At 34.0% G+C, this 22,022-nt stretch overlaps 3 protein-coding genes across 3 annotated transcripts, besides 1 other annotated feature; 2 read left to right on the top strand and 1 right to left on the bottom strand.

Annotated features, from left to right (window-relative positions):
- CORC01_13111 (uncharacterized protein) lies at positions 1–150 on the top strand (the record flags this gene model as incomplete). Its single annotated transcript, XM_022624728.1, has 1 exon — positions 1–150. A coding segment is annotated over one exon (150 nt), but the record flags the coding sequence as incomplete, so codon positions are not given.
- A 357-nt stretch (positions 151–507) lies between these two features.
- Positions 508–693, top strand: CORC01_13110 (uncharacterized protein; the record flags this gene model as incomplete). The annotated part of the gene is made up of 1 exon (XM_022624727.1): positions 508–693. A coding segment is annotated over one exon (186 nt), but the record flags the coding sequence as incomplete, so codon positions are not given.
- Positions 694–8,059: 7,366 nt separating this feature from the next.
- Positions 8,060–8,131: a sequence feature (Short protein (CORC01_13109, OHE91600.1) was converted to a misc_feature.).
- Positions 8,132–11,508: 3,377 nt separating this feature from the next.
- Positions 11,509–20,197, bottom strand: CORC01_13108 (GTPase-activator protein for Ras-like GTPase; the record flags this gene model as incomplete). Its single annotated transcript, XM_022624726.1, has 14 exons — positions 11,509–11,770; positions 11,836–13,675; positions 13,746–14,422; positions 14,499–14,671; positions 14,798–14,884; positions 14,944–15,315; positions 15,387–15,674; positions 15,728–16,017; positions 16,079–16,238; positions 16,300–17,835; positions 17,896–18,010; positions 18,077–18,426; positions 18,511–20,016; positions 20,144–20,197. The coding sequence occupies 14 exons, from the start codon at positions 20,195–20,197 to the stop codon at positions 11,509–11,511; spliced, it is 7,710 nt and encodes a 2,569-aa protein (XP_022468772.1).
- Between the last annotated feature and the right edge of the window lie 1,825 nt (positions 20,198–22,022).

Raw genomic sequence — 22,022 nt, 5'->3', positions numbered from 1 at the left:
TTTATATTATTAAATAATATAATAACTAAATACGATATTAATAACGAGGATCTATATAATTTTAATAAGATTAGTTTTATAATAAGTATTATTATTAAGTTAATAGTCGTTACGTATATTAATAGATATAAAAAAGCGAAATCTATTTAGTTTAATAATTATAAATAGGCTATAATTATTAAATATATTAATTTAAAAGGGTAATATATCCTGCCTTTTGTAATCGTTTAAAAGTCTTATTATTTTATTAATTAATTAATAAAATCCGGTTTCTTAAGCGACTAAGTAATTAAGCCGATTATTAATAAATAAATTAATAATAAAATTAGTTTAAACTAAATTAAATATTTCGATAAATATACTCGGGCTTATATAAAGGGTATTTATTAAATATTTATAATTAATAAGTATAAGAGCTATTTATTAACCGAATTTAACAAATATTATAAATAAAATAATATTATAATTATTAATATACCCCCGTATTTATTTTATTTATTTTAATTATTAAATATTACGCTTTATTCGCTTTTAAAACGTATATATAAAGATAAAATTAACTTATTTATTAAATATTTTATTAATTATATTATAAAATCCGAGTTTTTTATTACTTTTTATAAAGTTTATAATAAGATCTTTTTAAATAAAAATATTAAATTCGTTTTCTATAAAGTTAAAATTTTATTATAAAATTTAAATTATATAATTAAAAAATTTAATATATATATACGAACGCTTATACTTTTTATAACCGATTTTTTAATACTATTAGCTTAGTAATTATAAACGTTTTTTAACTTTTACGAAGCGTTTTTATAATTTAATTTTATTAAAACTCGGATCTTAGCTTATTAAAAAAGCTTTTTAATATTAATAATTAAAATAATTAACCAGTGAATAAAAAATATATAAATAATAATATACTTAATTACGATTTTAATAAATTAAATACGTATATTTTAAAATATTAATATAACACTTATTAAATATTAAAAAACGAAAAGTTACGTATTTAATTTAAAAAAGCACTTAATATAAAAAAATCTTAAATTATATTAAAAAAAAAATAAAAAAAAAGTTTAGCGTTTTAAAAAAATAAAAAAAAGGTTTATTAAAAAAAAGTCGGTTAATTTAATAACGTTACGGTATATATAATAAAATAAATTATAATATATAAACGTGTTTTAAAAATACAAAATCGTTTAGTAATTTAAATATTTATAAAAGTTAATTAATATTTTACGTTATAATTATATAAATTTATAAGATATTTAAAAAGTTAGAAAAAGTACGTAGTTAATTAATATGCGCGGCTAATTAATAAAGTACGTTACTTTTTAAAACGACTATTTAGTAATATAATAGTAATAAAAATTATAAAAATCTTATTTAATTTATTAAAAAATATATTATAATAAAGATTAATATTTAAAAACAGTTTAATAAAATTAATATAACGGCGTTTAATAAAAGTTTTAATAATAAAGTTATAAAAACGGAGCGTAAAAGGATTTTTTTTTAAATCTTTTTATATTATTTTTAATAAAATCGATACGGCGGTATTTAATAAGAATTTTAATAATAAAATTACAAAAACGGGGTATAAAAAAATCTTTTTTTTAAATCTTTTTTTAATCCTTTTAATTAGCTTTATAATTAATATAAAACGCTTAATAAAATTAAATATAAATATAAACTTTTTTAAAAAAAAATACGATAATAATATTAAAAATAATAATATTTAAACTAATAATATTAAAAGCGATAATATTCAAAATAATAATGTTAAAAATAAATAAATTAAAGTCGTTATTATAAATCTCGCTAAGATTATTAAAAATAATAAAACGGGGTTACGAAATAAATCGGCGGACGTTTAGCAAAAAATTATTATTAAAATTAATAATAGGGTTATATAAAAACAAGCTATTAACGTTTTAATTAAAAAGAAAATTAATAATAGAGGTAATAAAAGCATTATAAAAACTTAATTTATTAAACTTAAAAAAAGATAATTTATTATTAAATAAATTATTATTATTAAATATAATTTAATTAAATAAGCCTAAACTAAAAGCTTTATACTAATATTTAAACGCCGGCTTTTTAATAATAATATTACTATTAAAATTAAACTTTATTTAACGCTCTATAAGTTTTTAAAAAGTTTAAATATAAATATTATAAGAAATTATTACGGCGTAAATTAAAACTAAATTATTAAAATAATTAATGATAATAATATAAAAAATAGCTTAAATTTTAAATTATAATAATAAATAAATATTTTTATTTTTAAAATTTTAAAAATAAAACTTATTAATAACGAATCGGTTAATATTTTTATATAAAATAAAAATTTAATTATCGGTTTAAAAATAAGTTAACTATATAAAAATAAGCTAGTAATTAATATTTTAAAAATTAATTACTATATCGGCCTAAATATTAATTAATAACGAATATATATAAAAAGCTTATTAAATAAATTTATAAATATTTAAATTAAAAATTTTAAAAATTCTTTAATAAATAACGCTTTTTAAATTATAATTTATTTAAAACCCGCTTTATTTATTTTAAAAAAAGGATTTTTAATATAAATATTAATTAAACCCTATACCGAATTTAAAATTTTAAAAGCGTTAATAATATATTAATAAGCTTAAAAAAGTAATTTTTTATTAATTTTAAAATTATAAAACTTTATAAATTAATTTTAAATTATTTAAATAGCGCCGTAAAGCTTAATAACGATTTAAATAAATTAATTAATAAATATATAATAAAAAAAGCGAAAATAAACGTATTATAAATTTTTTTTTTAAAAATAAAATAAATAATATACTTTTTTATATAGTTTTTATAAACGTATATAAACTTCTTAATATTATAATAAAATAATATTAAATAATTAAAATAAAAAATACTTTAATTAAAACCGATAAACTTAATTTTAAAATCGTAATTTTAATTAATAATTTTAATAATTTATAAAATAATATTTATTATAATGATAATAATAATAAAATAAATTAATTAAAATATAAAATTATATAAATAAATATTAAAAAAATTTAAAAAATTTTAATAAAATTTAAAAATAAAAAGAAAATTAATAAAATAAATAAAAAATAAAATATTAAATTATAAAAATAAATAAATTATTTTTATATAATAACAACTATATATTATCGACTTATTATTAAAAAAAATAATAATAATAAAAATAATAATAATAATATTAAAAAAAATAATATAAAAATTTATAATATATAATTAAAAATAATATTATTATAATTAACGTATATACATAGCGAGTCGTTTATTATAACGAATCGCCTATTTTCCTTTCCTTTTATATTTTCTATTTTAATAACTATTTTTTTTATATACAATTATAAATTCTTTTTTAAATAAAAGTTATATTATCCTTATATTTTAAATTATTAAAAAAGACCTAAATTTATCTATATAAAAAGCAGCTTTTATTTATAATATTTTAAAAATAATACTTTATAACCAACGCGTTAGCTTATTACCTCGATATAAAATTTATACGAATTTAAAAAAAAATAACTTTTTTTAAAAAAACCGTAATTTTTAAATAAGTTATTAACTTAATTAATTAAAGATTTCTATTACGACTTAACGACGTATAAAATATAATTAATTACCTCTTTATTAAACATAATATAATACGTATCAAACCGCAATAAGTAAAAAATTTTATACGATATTAATTATAACTAAAGACGCGTTTTCGATATAAAATCGATTATTAAAAAGTATTAACTAAGGATTTTATAATTATCTAAGCTTAGTTTACCTTTATATAAAATATAATTATAAAATACGGAATATACGATTATAATATTTATAATTTTAATAAAACGGGCTTTTTAATAAAAATACTTTCGTATATAAAAGTTATTATAACTTTTAATCGTTATAAAAAGCTTTATATAAAATAGCTTAATAATTAAGAATAGGTTTTTATTATTTAAAATATATATACGAATAGCTAAGTATTATCTCCGTATATTATCGTAAAAAATAAATATTATTTTTTTTATAATATATTAATAATTAATTCCCCCCCGAATAACGTATTTACTTTAACAAAAATAAATAAATTATAAATAAAATCGGTTTAAATTAGCTAAAGTATTTTAAAAAAATATATAAAATCTTATATAAAAGGTATTAAACGGCTCTTAATTTTTAATAATTATAATAATTATAAATTAATTAAATTTAATAATTATTATAAAAAGCGTAGTATTATCGCTTTTTATATATTTCTTTATTTATTATATAAGTTTTAATTTTTTAATATTAGTTATTTTAGCTTATTAAAAGCTTTATATAATAAAAAAATTAAAAAGATAATACGAATATAAATTACGTATATTATTAAAAACGACTTCTTTTTTATTTTTAAAATAGCTTTTTTTATTTTAATAGGTAAAAAAAACGTACGAGCTAGTTTTAAATAAGCTAAAATTATATTTTTTAATTTAAAAATAATTATTTTTTATTTAGATTTTAAATTAAAAACGCTAATATTATTTAATTTATACCTAAATAGTTAAGGCTCTTAGGATTTAAAAATACTAATTATAATATATAATATTGTATAAAGCTCTATTTTATTTAAAAAACGGATTTATAATTATTAATATAGCTTATTAATATATTTATATAAAGTTATTAATTTATAAATTAAAAGTATTAATAAATTAATATATAAACTAACTTTTATTAAAGCTAAATACCGCGGGCTTCGTATAATAAATAAGATATTAAATAAACGTTAAAAAACTAAAAAAATATAATTACGTTTTAAAAGCTTATTTAATATTACTAAGGCCGAGGTAATTTAAATAAAAAAAAGGGTTATTAATATTAAAAACGAAAATATATATTAAAAGGATATTTATATAAAAAAGGTTAAATCGCACGGGCGGTAATACGGTAATTATAAAAAGACTAAATATAATATATAAATATATTAAATAATTTAAAAGATTTTTAAAGAACAGGCTAATAAATAGTTTTAATTAACTTCGTACGATATAATTTAATTAATTTATATAAATAATAAGAGGGTATTTAGAAGTGGGCGACTCGTTATAATAAGCGACTCGCTATATATATACGTTATTATAAATTAATAATATAAAAAAAATAATTATAATTATAATAAATAAATTAAAATTATTATAACGTTTTAATATTAATAAGTCGCCGGGGGTTATAATATTATAAAACCCTTAACATATATATATAGCAAATCGCCCATTATAACGAGTCGCCCACTTCTAAATACCCTTTTATTATTTATATAAATTAATTAAACTATATCGTACGAAATTAATTAAAATTACTTATTAACTTTTTTTTTAAAAATTTTTTAAACTATTTAATATATTCATATATTATATTTAGTTTTTTTATAATTACCGTATTACCGCTTACGCGATTTAACCCTTTTTATATAAATATTTTTTTAATATATATTTTCGTTTTTAATATTAATAACCTTTTTTTTTATTTAAATTATTTTAGTTTTAGTAATATTAAATAAGTTTTTAAAACGTAATTATGTTTTTTTAGTCCTCTAGTGCTTATTTAATATTTTATTTATTATATAAAGCTTGTAATATTTAATTTTAATAAAAGCTAATTTATATATTAATTTATTAATACTTTTAATTTATAAATTAATAACTTTATATAAATATATTAATAAGCTATATTAATAATTATAAATCTATTTTTTAAATAAAATAAAGCTTTATATAACGTTATATATTATAATTAATATTTTTAAATCTTAAAAGCCTTAATTATTTAAATATAAATTAAATAATATTAGCGTTTTTAATTTAAAATCTAAATAGGAAATAATTATTTTTAAATTAAAAAATATAATTTTAATTTATTTAAAACTAGTTCGTACGTTTTTTTTATTTATTAAAATAAAAAAAGCTATTTTAAAAATAAAAAAGAAATCGTTTTTAATAATATATATAATTTATATCCGTATTATTTTTTTAATTTTTTTATTATACGAAGCTTTTAATAAATTAAAATAATTAATATTAAAAAGCTAAAGTTTATATAATAAATAAAAAGGTATATAAAAAACGATAATACTACGCTTTTTATAATTATTATCGAATTTAATTAATTTATAATTATTATAATTATTAAAAATTAAAAGCCGTTTAATATTTTTTATATAAGATTTTATATATTTTTTAAAATATTTTAGCTAATCTAAGCCGATTTTATTTATAATTTATTTATTTTTGTTAAAATAAATACGTTATTTAAAAAGGAATTAGTTATTAATATATTACGAAAAAAAATAATATTTATTTTTTATAATAATATATAAAAATAGCGCTTAGTTATTTATATATATATTTTAAATAATAAAGGGAATTAATACACGGGCATAAACAATTAATACACGGGTATAACTCTTACACGGGCATAACAACTACACACTATTATTAGCCTAAAAAAGCTATTACCCTATCTTAATTCTACCGGTCCCACCTAAAATATTTAAGAATTTCTTTAATATATAATCGCGACGCGTCGTCTATATTAACTAATTAAGGCTCTATCGCTATATTATCTATATTAAGATCCCTTATACCCAAGTCCGCCCCTCCGCTACTAAAGCGTAACCCGCCACGTCGAACTAAAAGCTTAAGCTCAAGTAACGAGCCTAACTTAAAACGGCGACGTAATAAATATTCTTTTACTTTATAACCTCTTATTATTAATAATTCGAATATAAATATTAATAACTATTATAACTTTAATAACGATAATACGCTTAAAAATATCTTTATTTCCTATCTAAACCGGTTTTATTAAGTCATTCGACCTTATAGCTCGCGCGGGAACGACGCGGCACTTATTAAAATATAAAATAATTACGAAATCTTTTTTTATAAAATATTTCTAACAATAATTATTTAAACTTATCGAGTTATTATACTAATACTTAGCCCAAAATACGGTCTATTCTTATCGTATTTTATTTTTAAATCTACCTTATAAAACGAGGAGCATCGACCTATATAAACTACCTTTATAAAAAAGTTTAAATTTATATTACGCTTAGTTAAAAAAGTAATAAAGGAAAGGCAGCAACTAATTAAAAAACTCTTTAATTTTTTCAAATAAGTTCGACGATAATAACGGAAATAAGGTTATTTACTATACCTATTTAATACGTTTACCTTACCACCCCTACCCTTATATTCCCCTCTTCGCTATTCGAAATATCCTTTTGCCGATTCTTAAGTAAACTTAATAACTTTATTACTACAAAGTTCTTACTCCCTAGGTCAACGCTCGTCTTCGCCTCTACCTAACCTAATCCTAAACCTACAAATTCTCGGCAACCTAAAGCCTATAATCGACGCCTTATTCAACCAAATTAACGTATTTACTAAAAAGAACGGGTTTAATATTATTCGTTAATATAAATATATATATAAAAATAAAAAGATAAAATATATATTTCAATACGATCGCTTTAATAAACCGCGGCCTATTAAAAATATAAAATTATATTAACAAAAATTATAAAAATATAATTATAAATAAATAATTATTATTAAAATAAAAAAAAAAAGGCGCTTAGCTTTTACAACAGTATATTAAAGCCAAGCATACCTAATATAACCACAGGCTAAACTTTAATTCCTTAGCATATCTTTTATATTAAAGGCTTATACCACTAACTAAAAGCGCTATTAAAGCCATTAGCCGCTGGGTTAATATTAAGGCCCGCGATATTCGTACTATCGTTTAAAAACAACTCCTAAATTCCGTATTTACTTAACAAAATATCTATAATACTAAAGCCCTTATAAATAAAAAAAAATTAAACGGCTATTCGCTAATAGCCGCTCTAATAAAGCTCTTCAATAAGCGAAAATAACCTTATATTATAAAATAAACTAATAATAAGCCTAACTAGCTTATTAGCTTAGTATAGACATTCCTATTTTATCTCTCAATATAAAAGCGCTTCCCAGAGGTAATTAGCTTTAATAATATATATAATATAAATCGTTTTAAACTTCCGTTATTTTAAGCCACTAACTAAACATATATTAAATCTATTTTTAATATAACATTCGGCCTTATCGATAATAAAAGATTAAAAGGGTTCCGGTTCCTTACGGAAAGTATCCATTAACTAATTAACTAGTATTCGATTCGCTTACTAAATATTATTATTACTGATTATAATAAGTAGATAAAGGCCGCTTTAACTTACGAGTTCGCTAACGTATAATAACAGCTCTATATCTATTATATTAACTCTAATATTATATTTAAAACTAAGTAAAAGTAAGTAAAAAGAAAACGGCTAGAGGGTGCCGGCAGTGGCTTAGACTACGAAGACGATATTAAGCCCTCGAGAATATTAATAATAAAATTAAACGACGAGGACTAGGCGTATATCCACACGCCTACTAACAATTCAATCCCCTATATATATTATAAAATCTTTATAATATAGAAGCTCGTTATTTTTACTAAGACCGAAGTTACTTTTAAGAAAACATAGGATAGTCTTTATAAAGAGTTCGATAATTAATAGCTAATATTACATTATCTTTATAAGACATACCTTCTTATTAAAACTTAATAAGCTCGTTATTATATTTAAAAATATCAAAATTTTAATATTCGCATCACCTTAAGGACCGAGTTTAATAACAATAATATTAAAGGCTATCTCTTTAATAACCTAAGTTACTTATACCGATTCGTTAATATTATATAAAATATAATTCGAAATTAAGAGTTATGGTTTACATAGTCCTATATAAAAAATAAAGTATTAACTACCTATTAATACGCTAAAGCTAGTTCGGAATACTTAAATAAACTCCAAAATATACTTTTTTTAAAATATTTAAAGTTAATTATAAAATAATACTAAATAGTAAAAATAATATTACCGACCAATAATTATCTACGGCCCCCTCTTATTAAAGATTATATAAACAACTATTTTATTTTAGTATAGCTAAGTATTCCTTATTACTATATAATTTACGTAAGGCTTATAGCCGGGACATCTTTTACAAAGTAAAACGTCTATCCTTATTAAAAATTAAAGGAAACGTCCTCAAAAGACCTATATCGTCGGATTCTAAATCCTAAGATTATTATATCCCTCCGTAATAGGCCGAGGAACTTAGTATAGCCTATCCTTAATCGATTAGCCGTACGGGAGGATAATAATCTAGGGGCTTAGCATAAGAAAACGCCACTAATAGCCTTTAAAATAACTTAATAAAGCCGTCCACTAAGAAGCCGTAATAAAACAACTATCGCAAAACTTATATAAAAAAAAAGGTAATAAGAAAATAACTAATCTACGGCCTTATTATAGCCTTAAACTAAAAATCAATTTAATAAACTTAATATAAAAAAATCTATAAGAGTACGAGCTAATAAATAGGTATTATAAGTAAGTATTTAAAAAAGGAGGTGCGAATAGGAGATATTAATTAATAATAATAACAAGGCCGTCCCTTAACGGACGTAATTATCTAAATAAGGCTTCGGTAAAATCTAATATTAATTCATTACTTATTATATATTATAATAAAAGGATATAAAAAGCGTAGAAACTAAAAATAAGCATAATACAATCTAATATAAAATAATTTAGATAAATACGTCAGGATAAGAAAATGTTAGTAAGGGACCCTTCACCGCCTTTAGGACGAAGTATTTATAGTCTATGTATTTTTTTAGGCTAATAATAGTATATAGCTGTCATGCCCGTGTAAGAGTCATACCCGTATATCAATTATTCATGCCCGTATATTAATTCCCATAATAAAAACTTATTTTCGATTATTAAACTATTTTATATAAAGCTTTTTATAACGATTAAAAATTATAATAACTTTTATATATAAAAATATTTTTATTAAAAAGCCTGTTTTATTAAAATTATAAATATTATAATTATATATTTTATATTTTATAATCGTATTTTATATAAGGGTAAATTAGGTTTAAATAATTATAGGATCTTTAATTAATATTTTTTAATAATCGATTTTATATTAAAAACGCGTTTTTAATTATAATTAATATTATATAAAGTTTTTTATTTATTATAATTTAATATATATTACGTCGTATTTAATAAAAAAATAATTAATTATATTTTATATATTATTAAATTATAATAAAAATCCTTAATTAATTAAGTTAATAACTTATTTAAAAATTACGGTTTTTTTTAAAAAAGTTATTTTTTTTAAATTTATATAAATTTTATATTAAAATAATAAATTAATACGTCGGTCGCGAAGTATTATTTTTAAAATATTATAAATAAAAGCTATTTTTTATATAAATAAATTTAAATCTTTTTTAATAATTTAAAATATAAAAATAATACGATTTTTATTTAAAAAAGAATTTATAATCGTATATAAAGAAAAATAGTTATTAAAATAGAAAATATAAAAAGAAAGGAAAGTAAGCGATTCGTTATAATAAGCGACTCGCTATATATATACGTTATTAAAAATTAACCGGTTATTTAATAAAAATATATATTAATAATATTTTATTTTAAAAATTAAAACCTAAAAAAAAAAAAAATTTATAAAATACTGTTATTATATATTATATTAAATTAATTATTTTATATTTAAATAATAACGGCTTAGTAAATATTTGGCCTTATTAAATTAAATTAAATTTTAAAAAACTAACGATAATTTTAAAACTTTTTAAATTTAAGTTTTAAAATTATAATAACCCTACTTTTATATTTTTTTTTTAATTTAAATACTTATTTATATTCTTATATATATATATAAAAGTTAATATGTTAAATTAACTAATCCGCTCTTATATTAAAACGTTAATTATTATTAAATATAAAAAGTTAATCAGTTATTAATATTATTAATAAACACTTTACGCTTTTATAAATTTTAAAATAATAAAAATACTTATTTATTTTTATATTTTTTAAAAAAAGTTTATAAAAGCTAAATTTATAATTATAATAAATCAAAAGCGTAGAAATATAGTTTTTATTATTTAAAATACTTATTTTTTTAAAAAAATATTTTATAAATTGATTAAGTAAATATATTAACTAAAGGCGTTTAGAAAATAAATTAGTAAGCGTATTTAAGTGGGTATTACTTTAGCCACACGTGGCTGTGCGCTGGACCTCTTACGATATATATATATAATTAATTAATAAGATACCTTATTTTTTTATAAATTTTAAATTTTTTTATTAATCTTTTTATAAATATAAATCCGTTTAATTAATACTAAGCTTAATTAAGAAATTAAATTATTTTATAATTGCAAATAATACTTAAAATCTTTTAATATAAGGTATATAAACATCTTTACTAACTAAACTATAATAAGCTAAAAAATTAGTAACTTTATATATAGATTGTTTTTATATTAACTTACTTCTATCAGCTTCTCAGTTAAAAGAAAGCACTTCCTGTCTTGATCTTGGCTGAAACTGAACGAGCATGAGCGCCACAGCCCGCTGAAGCCCATGTCCTCAAGGATTTCGTTCAAGACGGCTGTAGACTCTAACGCTGCGCTAAACTTTGGATTGGACGTGAGTGCATGTAGCAGATCCTGTGCAGACTCCAAAGTTGATGAATTCTGGCAATGCAGAAGGACGTCATCCAGGATAGATACAATGGGCCCACAGCTATCATTGAATCAGCCCAAGACTCCACGTAGGTCGAGATTAGAGTGTAAATAGCAGCAACTTACAGGTGCATGATCACAGATGGCCTGGCTGCTGCGAGTTCAGTCAGCCACTGTAGCGTCCGGTTCTGTAGTGCGTCTTCCAGGTACTGAAAGTCAATCAACTCGATGGCCGTGTTTAGGAGGAGATCTTTATCCTTCATGCCGCTGAGATCATCGTATCTTTGCTGGCCAGTGACATCTCGCAAGAGCGAAGGGTTGATTCCTGCGAGCCATAAACTGTCTCTGAGCTCATCGCTCCCAACTGTTCGGGCGAGGATGAGAGCCATGTAAGGCGACCGAGATAAGTCATCAGGCGGATGCTCAGCGTCGTCAACAGGATTGCCCGCCATATCTAAGAAGGCCGAGAGTACTCGCATGGCATTCGTTTTGGTGGTAGTGTCCGCAAGACCGCGAGCGAGACATGCGCAGACTGCGAAATGAAAGTTCTCCGGCGTGAAGTGAATACCGTATGCGTCGTCCAGAGGCAGGGCCGCCTCTTCTAGCTGAACGCGACCCTGGAGTAGAAGAGGGCCCATCTTGTCGCCCCTGAGATCACCCACCGTGCTAATGTTGGTCATGACCGCCTCCAAGAACTGAGCCGTGCAGTTGAATAGAGCCGGAGGAACCAATCGTAGAAGGGAAATGGCTAGCCAGAAGAGCTGTAGACCATAACGAGATGCCGAAGGGAGCTTTGCCATCATCTTGGACAGAGACGTTACAATGGAAATGAGCATGTCGCTGTTAGTGTCGTCACCCAAGCGGCCAACGCTATTTCGTAGAGCGACAAGAACTTGGTAGAGTAGGTCGTCATCCACTTCCTCTCGGGCTAAACAGCCCATGACGGCAAAAGCCCGAGGTTGAATAGCCGGATTATTCTGGAATGCGGTGCTGGCCACCAGACTCATCCAGCGAGACCTCCAGGCATTGGAGATATCGACGGAGGGCGCTGCTACCGAGCAGACCTCAAACAAGACAGCCGCTAGGTTCTCGGTGGCGGTTAGTGAAGGCCCGGCATCTTGCGTAGTCGACATGGACGCTCCATCGCGTAGGAAAGGGGGTGGTGTTGAGAATATTTCGCTCCTGGGCTCGCTTAGGAAGTCTAAGCTGCCTCTGAGCTTGTTGAACCGAGTCTCGTCTAGGTTGAATGACGTGCAAGCCGCGTGTACAGTGTTGACAAGAAGCCTCTGTACTAGCAAGCGAACCTCTGGAGCCCCGGTGTTGGCCAAGATGGTGACGATGTGAAATATCTCCGGTAGATACAGCTGAGATTGCACGCCATTATCGAATGACAACGACAAACAGAAGTGAAGTAGAACGCAGATCTCAGCCCACACTGCATTGTCAGGCAAGTACTTTGTAGGCCGGAGGGAAGACCGATTCAAAGCCTTGCGTAGCCGGGATATCACCTTACCGCGTAGGGTGATGCTGCCCATACCTGAGACGATTGACGACAAGGCTTCCATGGGCTCTTCGGAGAACCCAAAGCTTAGTGCTGCCCTCATGAGCTCCTCGAGGAAAATTTCGAGTATTGTTTCGTCCTGGTAAATGGCGGGCCAGACGACTTGCTCAAGCGTATACGTAAGCCCGTGGTCTGACATGGCCACATCTATGAGTTTGCGGAATAGAGCTGCAATCTTTTCCTTTCCCTTCTCAGCATCAGATTCGTTCGCTAAAACCCCGGTGCGTAAGCCCGGTAGCCATGGGGCCATGTATGCCAGACTGAGCGGCTTCTGCTCGTCCGTGAAAGTCTCCCATCCGACGAAAAACTCGGTCAAAAAGTCAAAGGTCAATTGAGGCTCAGATGTTGCCAATTGTCTGCTAATCTTGATGATGAAATGAGACGGGTCCATGGGCACAGAAACATCTGTGGCGGTAATTAGCAGCTGCTTTGTGGCGGTTTCCGACCCTCCATAGCCATTGACTTCGGAACATACCTTTGGTGCACATCAAGTTCGCAGCCGCGCCAAACTTGAAGGCCTTACAAAGGGCACCGAGAAGATTGTAAGATGACAGTCTGAGAACATGGTCGGCGCTTGACAGGTTTGTCAGGGCTAGATTCAGCAAGGTGCCCGGCACATCTTGTGGACGGATCAACCGCTCGTAGGCCTTGTGTGCCCTCGTATCCTTGCCGTATTTAGCCTTCGCGCCGCGAATCGTCTGGAGTACGTCGGCCTTCTTAGGGCTGGTGAAGTACATGACAATCTTGCCATTATCCGCACGCAGACCAAAGGCTGAGTCATCTTCAGTCTGTATTGACGTAGGAGCTTCTTCCACCTCGCCTAGCCTGAAGATATCGTTCACAGTAGTGCTCAATCGATAGCCAGGAAAGACCTCCTGCTTCTTCGTGGTTGTGACTTGTACAAATTGGCTGCCAACCTTGATGACAACTTCAATTTTACCCTTTGTCTTGGACAGTCGGGTAATGGGTTGAAACACGTATCGGGTATCTGTAACAACACTGATCGTCTCCTTAGGGAGGTGAAGTTGGCTGAGGTGAAAATGAGCTTGCAAATCTTGAAGGCTGCCAATTAAATGGTAGTCAACATTTTTTGGATTGAAGACGCTGTTGTCGCTCTTGGCAGAAACCCGGAGAAGTCTTCGGAAACATTTCCTGCTGGACGTTAGCTATGTTAGTCCGACCTAGGGGAATTGGATACGCATCTATCGCCTGCCTCCTTGGTCCTTACCTGAATGCGCTGTTCATGTTGTAGACGTAGACCCTTACAAGATTCCTGGACAACTCTACGGGCGTAAGCTGTTCCAGCTTCTTGAACAGCTCGTCTTGAGGTTCGTTCTGGCCATTGTAGCAAGTGGCGTCGATGAGCAGACCAAAAGGCTTGTGCCACAGACGACTTGCGATCTAGAGAAGAACAAATTAATCAGAATGGACGAAGAAAAAGCAGACCCTCTCTTTCAATCGCGAAGTACAGTGGTGAATTCTTCGAAGCAAAGGCGCGGTAGATCTGAATCTGATTGTGATATTTACCTTTAGGTAGCAGTACAAAAGAGTATCGTAGTCTATGCTCTCGGCGTCAATATGCCGTAGAATGATGCAAATGATGGAAAGAGAGTCCTGAGAGGTCTAATTAGTATTGTTTCATCGAGGGAAGCCATACTACGGGGGACCAATACCTTGCTTTCACCTCCGTCATAGACGGCTCTGGCAGTGATAAAAGATTCAGTACTCCGGAAAGCGTTTCGAAGCATAAAGTTTTGAAACCTCGAGTATGAAGGCGGGGTATTCGTCGATATTTGGGGTCTGTTCCAGGTCACAGCTAAAGGCGGAGGGCCTAGGTTCGTGATGAGATTCCGCAAGGGCTCGAGCACAGGCGACCGACCCCGAGATACCTCAGCAGGCGACCGCACGAAGTCCTTTCGTTCCTGAGTAACGAGTCTCTGGCGCATGTGATCCCAATGGTCATATAGAAACCTATGTAGCGCAACGCAAGAGCCGAAATCAAAAGACTCGATCGTAGGCGGAGTTTCGAGATTCTCAGGGGGCACCTAAAACATGGCAACGATGAGCATGTGGAGGTAGACAAAATGTAGCCGCGCGGGTAAATGGGACCACTTACAGAAATTTCGCGCAAGAAAGTTGTGACCCGGTAAATGTTCTGGGTGAGGAAATCGTTCAAGGGGAACATGTATGGCTCTTTGGCTCCAAATAAAACATTATTTGCCAGATTCTGGATGACCTTCGCGATGAGGAGAAGACCTCGTCGCATCTCCTTTGATGGTGTCGTGGTAACCAGACCTTCGACCTCGGGCGCAACGATGGCTGGGCAGAAGAATCGAAGAAAAACGAATGCCCCCACGGCCGTATACTTGGCCTCCTGAAATCGCGGAAGCACGGCAGCAGAGATCTATGGGTCTCATTAGTGGGCACGCCGAGGGGATTTGATATCAGCAGACGTACGATATTGCAGATCCTGCGGAATGAGGTCGGCATGGTGGAAGACGACGCACAAATGTCGTCTATGAATACCTTTGCTACGATGCGCAATTGGAGGGCATTCTTCTGGAGCTCGTCCGTAGAGCTCACGCGAGCCGGGTCCAACTCGAGGTCTAGGTCCTTCGAAGTCAACATCAATCTCTCGACGACCTTTTGCAGAGTTGCCTTGAGGTACGGTTGTCCCTTCCACTTGGCGTAGACGGATAGCATCTTGGTTGCTACGCACGTCCGCCGTAGTATCTCTGACTCGTTATCTAAGTAGATTGTTAATTGCAAAGGGATTTATTACGGAGAGGTGATGAGTGTCGTCCTCACCTGTTTCTTCGATCTCTTGCTTGATGAGAACTTCCAGCAGCTCGAAACTGAGACCGCGATGTTCAAATATTGTTAACAGAGAAACAGTCAGCTCATCAACCTCACTACTTGGGCACACGGCGCTCATCGCTGCTACCAGCGTCATATCCTTTGTCAGGAGCTGCGGACCATGTTAGATTATGCGACGTCGAGCCAACGTGGAACCACACAGCTTCGCCTACCTCGAGCAACTCGTCATACTTCTCACTGACCGCAGCGTCTGTAAGATTGCTAAATTCTGTCCCTTGAATGAGAATATTGTAAAGGACTTTGACAAATGCTGTCCTAATCTCAACGTTGTCATGGTATCCGATATTTAGAGAGTGCTTCAGGCCGACGTCGATATTGGCACTGAGTAGATTTGAGAGAATGGTGATAGCAAATTCTGACGAAGATCCGCCCTCGTCACGACTGGATATTCCCGCCATAAGATCGTTTCTGCCGCCTTCAAGAGACTCGTGGTTGAGTAGCGAGAGAAATCTGTTGAAGTAGGTATGGAACATCTGTGACTTGAGCTCGCTCGTACCAGCGTCGGTCTGACCTTCGCCAGGCTGCAAGGGCAGACGGAAAGTAAGCTCGGCAAGTGACTTAAGACAAGCCTTGTCCAAGTCTTTCTGGACTCTCACGACTTCGTCTAGACGGCCACTTGAGCTGGTACTTGGGTCTAGCCGCGGAGACCGAGGCCGAGCAATCCAACCAAAAATATACTCCAAGAGCTGATTTCGGATTCGCACGTCGTCTCTGAGGTTCAAATGTTCCTTTCTCTTCGTAACTGCCTCGCACAACTGGCAGACCTTGATCTTGACTCGCAGGGTATTGGTGCTGTCAGCAACGCCGTCGAGGAACTTCGCGAAGTTGAGTGCAAGAGCACCAAGGTGTATGGCCGAGGCAGCACCGAGATCTGAAGGACTCTCGAGCCGCTCTACGAGTGCTTTCAGAAGAGAAATTGCTTGCTCAGCAAAAATGATTTCGACGTCCTGTGCCTTGTCGCTCGGCGCTAGAGCACCGGTAAAAAGGACCTCAAGCTCAGACTCAAGAGATTTGAATAGTGCTTGGTAGAGCGTGGATGACACCTCACTCGATAGAACCTCCCTGGTCGCTTCTCTGATCCTGACGCTCGCACATCCAAGAAGTTGAATGCTCAACTTGAGATACCTGCCCAACAAGGGCTCTTCATGGTTTTCCGAAGGAAGCCTATCGATCCACCTCAGGCCGCTTAGTGTTGGTTCCTCAAGGATGATTGTCTGGTTCGCCGTGCATATTCCACCAAGAGATGCGAGGAAACCCGAGTAGTTCCGCCACTCGGTCAGCGTTCTTTCGTCAACAGCATCGACAGGTGCCATTGAAACTTCTCTCGACAGAAGGAGCCATCGTTCGAAGCCATACTCCCAGGCCGAGAGGATGCCGCTCGTAGGATACTGCAAACGGCGGAGCAAGCCGCGAACCCTCTTTTGAAAAGCGACGAGTCCTGTGAACCGGAATGCTCGAGATGCGATCTCGCCGTACACCTCACCATTGCGTCGTAGAGTAGCAAATCCCTTGGCTGTATCAGAGGTAATGTCCACGAGGTTGTTCTCTTCAAAAGAGAGGCCTATGCATGCGGTGACCGTCTGACAGGTGTCGACATCGGCAGAACACAAAGAGACGAGCAGCGTGGTTTCGAGTCTGGAGGATGCTGCCTCAATCTCGGGTACACCTTCGGGCATGTCAGATAGCTCCTAAAGAGAAGCAAGTCTTGTTAGTTTGGTGAGCTGGGAGGAAACACAGGTTCAACTGACCCGCAGCGATGCCAGCAAAAACTTCCGGGCTTCAAGGTATTCATGGATAGCCTTGACCTCTGGGCCGTTGCCATCAGACGTAATGTTGTTGCACATATTGAGTAATACCAAGGAGCTGCCCGAAGTTCTGTTAGCTTACTCTCATGCGTGCAAAGTTTTGAGAGGCCCCTGGTCTTCATACCTGCGTCGCCAGAATTCCCTCTTAAGTGCTGCAGAACTCAGTCTACCACGAGCGCGGAGGGTATCGAGAATGGAATTGTCGGAGAAAAGGCGCTTCGCAACACCTGTGGCGAGTTTCCGGATAGTCGGGTTGGCAGACACGACGCACGAGAGGAAGGACAAAAAGACGTCCTCGTCAGCGGTGCCAGTAACACTGTCGCCTAGGCTATCGCCGTCGAAGAGGGAGCGGGGTGAAGCATCCAGAAACCTGAGAACATCACATGCCATGTTTGTGAACGAGTGAAGATTCGAGTCACGGCGCGGGAGAGCCAGAGCGAGGGTGGTGGATTCTGCTGGCAATTCCGCGACGGCCTGCTACCTTGGTCACCAACTTGGCCCACAGAGAGACTGCAACAAGGTGTGAACGCAAAAGGAGAGGGTCCTCGTGAGACATACCTTGAGTTGAGTCCGCATGAACGGTCCCGCGACGGCAAAAAGCTGCTCATAAATGTGCGAGTCATTTTGACGGGCGAAGTAACGGCAACCTTGGACGACGGCAGTCTTGAAAGCCTGTGGCGAAGAGAGGCCTAGATATGACTCTCTTAGCGAGTCGATGCAGCTTTCTAGACTCAGTTCAGCAAGGCTCACAAATGCAGCTGTCATCAGGTCTTGATCGAACAAGGAAGACTCGTTGCCGCGCCGGAAAACGGCCTCGCGAACCTCGTCTTGTACATCCATTGCGTAGCTCACTAATGCGGCATCGTCCTCGACAACGAAGTGGCGAGATGCCCTCAATAGGGACACCAAAGAGTAAGCAGCCTGCTCATTCTTGTTCCTGAGCGCCTTCCTCAGGTTGTCCAGAAAGCCCACCTTCTTTGCCATACTGCTACTTTTGGCCTCGCGGAGATTACTAGCCACCTCGAAAACATCGGGAAGCAGGAATAGCAACGTTGTCTGCAGGGGGTATAACACCCCTTTCTTGCGACCATTGTCAACGACTGTCTGCGTCATGTCAAACAGAGTGTCGGCGCCGCCGTCGAGACGCTTGTGTAGAGTATGCTGCTGCACGAATTCATGGGGATAACGGTCAAGCCATCTGGTGACTAGCAAGGGGGCGACGACGGCAACGGTGTTCTGGAAGGATTTGCGGAAATGTAGGAAGCTGGAGCATATCTCCTGAATTATGAGACCCAACTTTTGAGCATCGACCCAAAAGAAGGACAGGATCTTGAGTACCGCCAGGGAAGCCTTATCATCGTCGGGCGTCGCGGCCGATTGGCCAGGAGCAGCTTGCACAACAGCTGCAGTGCGAACGGTATAAACGACGTTCCTGAAGTAGTCAAAGGAGCAGGACCAAGTAGAGGCTGTGACGTATTCCACAATGATTCTAATGCAAGGTTCCAAAACGGCTAGCTGTGTAATGGGCGGGGCTTCGTCGTCCTCGGCAGCGTCAGCATCACCAGGAAGCGGCGAGGCAAGACCACCCGGCGGACGGGCAATGGGGTCGGCGTGTCTCGAGGTATCGTCGAGGATAGTGGACGAGGGTAGAACATAGCCCTCAGGAATGGGCTCGACAAGCCACTTGACCAAGTCGAAGACACGGTTGACAAGGGCTTCATCTAACGGTTCGGGAACACTTGCAAGGTTTGCCGGTGTAACACGACGAGCGTCGGCATCAGCAGAGGGCTGGCGTAGGCCTTGGGCCTTGACTTGGTCCCAGTGAGCGGTGCAGCAGTCGGCAGCCAGGGCAAGGACGTAGACTTCGGAAAGGAGGACGTGAGGAGGATGGGCGGGTGGGGGAAGGCCCTTGTAGTTTCGAATTATGTCTTCGAGGAGCGCGACGAGGGAGTCGAGAACAAAGGCAACAGCAGATGTGCTGACTTTGACTAGGGTAGACCTCGTGATGAGGACAACGTCGTCCTGCTGAAGCTCCTGCCCATGAGTTCCTGTCCTGTGGGGAAGCTGAGAAGGGCGCGATTATTGTCAGCGATGCCCCCCAAGAGCTAGGAGACGCAACAGAGTAAGAGGAAGAAGGGGTTGCGTCGCATATGGTGGTCAAGGTTTAGAAGGGGAGAAAGGAGCGACATACTCTAGTGGCAAGCCTATCGACCAGGCAGCCGACGAGACCAGCATCGCCGTTCATGTCTGCGCTCCAAAACGATAGAGCTCATGACCGTACGCGCGTGTCCTTTGTGTCCTGTGCCTCCCTCAAGCTCAAGTGGTGTGGTGACTTGGCCGAGTATCGCGACGTTGCTTGGGTGTTTTATGGGATTGTAGGTATAGTGGAGGGCGATGGCGACGGACCACGAGCGCAAAGCCGGGTTGCTGGCTAATTGCACAGAGGCAACTGTTGGTTCGGAGAGGATGATGGACTTGTCGCAGTACGTGGAGTAGGTAGCAGGAGAAGGAAGCGCTGGACTGTATTAGAGGAACAGGGCGAATAGAGTATAGAAAGCGACTTGATACCAACGTTGCATCAGCATCGGTTCTGGCTGGCTGTGGTGGTGACGGGTGACACGCCTCTAGGCAAATAAATAAAAATGTAAAAAAAGATGAAAGATGTACCTACATCCGTTTGGCAGTCGTGCAGGTCTGGAGGGAGAAGGTGGAGGGGTAGCACTGATAGCGTCGTCTGGCCCGAGGAGAGCTGCTAAGATGGGTTTAGTAGCCTCCGAGGTGCCGAGCGTGCAAGCATAGCTACCTCACCGTAGGGACGGTACGGATACAGAATAGTGACTATCTTACCTTACCTTAGTGCCTACCTTAGGTATCTTCTTACCCTACCTCGACCTGTTAAAGAGACCCAGGATGGAATGTGAGACGATACTGTCTCGTAAAATGGGCGACAGGCCGCTGTCCACCTAGTGTACCTAAGTTGCCAAGGTAGGTAGGTACCTAGCTGCTCTAATTTCCCCTACCTAGATACCTTACTTACCTACGTGCCTACCTACTTTGAGGTACCACGTACCTGGGCATACCTAATGCCTGAGGGAAGAAACCCAGAAAAAGCAAATTAGCCCACAAACCATGAGGGGCGGGCCTCCTTACTGCTTCCGGATCCCTGAGGTGAGGTGGGATCCGAGGGGCAGATGGTGTGGGGCAGTTGCCCGTCTGAAGCCACCAGCCAGTGACCGTCGATCCGTCCCTGACTGCGCTAAAATGGAAGGAGAGTTTGAATGCGAATGCCGGCGGGGATGCTTACTTAAGGTGGAAGGCAAGGTAGGTAGCTTGGCATTCAACCGCCTTGAACTTTGGAGAACCAACAAATGGGTGACAAAATAATCTCAACACATCCTGACAATTTCTTTCTATCACTACAGCCAACACTACTCTTGCTCTTCTTGTCTGATTTTCTCACAGTATCTTCTTTCGATAATACATATGTAGTGGTGATGACAAGGGAAGGGAATTAGGATGTACCAGCGGCTGATTTTTTTGTCGCCCACTTGACTTGAAAACAAAGGCACGAAGCTCATATCACCTTACAATATCTATTAATACCGTGTTTCCTATGGCACCTAGGCACGTAGAGACTTGATGGTTCGCGGGTTTCAATGCCTCGGCAATGTACCTTGAGGTACCTTACTTAATCTTGCGCTCGCGTTATGACTCGGCCGATACACCTCTATTTTCTGTCTATTCCTACCGCCCATCGCCGACCGAAATAGTCAACCACTGCTAAACACCGTGCAGAGACACTTGAGTTCCACGGGTCCAACAATAAAGTATGAAGAACTGACCTGCTTATAAACGTAACCTCGGATCGCTGTCACAACCGTCTTGACAAGCATCTATGTCATCTCTCAGGCCGCAGTGGTGTCTAGCTCCTCGGAGCAACACGCCGTGTCCCTGGCGACTCGTCTACAAATGCCCATCTGCATTATTTGTACGCGAGTGATACCGACCAATGCCTTCCTCGGTTCCCAATCCTCCTGCTTTCCCTCGCAACAGTTAGCCGTGTATCTATA

Source organism: Colletotrichum orchidophilum (assembly GCF_001831195.1).
Source record: "Colletotrichum orchidophilum strain IMI 309357 chromosome Unknown Scaffold_178.1, whole genome shotgun sequence".
Classification (NCBI taxonomy): Eukaryota; Fungi; Ascomycota; class Sordariomycetes; order Glomerellales; family Glomerellaceae; genus Colletotrichum; species Colletotrichum orchidophilum.
The sequence above is the reverse complement of the archived record's forward strand: the minus strand, read 5'-3'. Positions and strand labels throughout refer to the sequence as shown.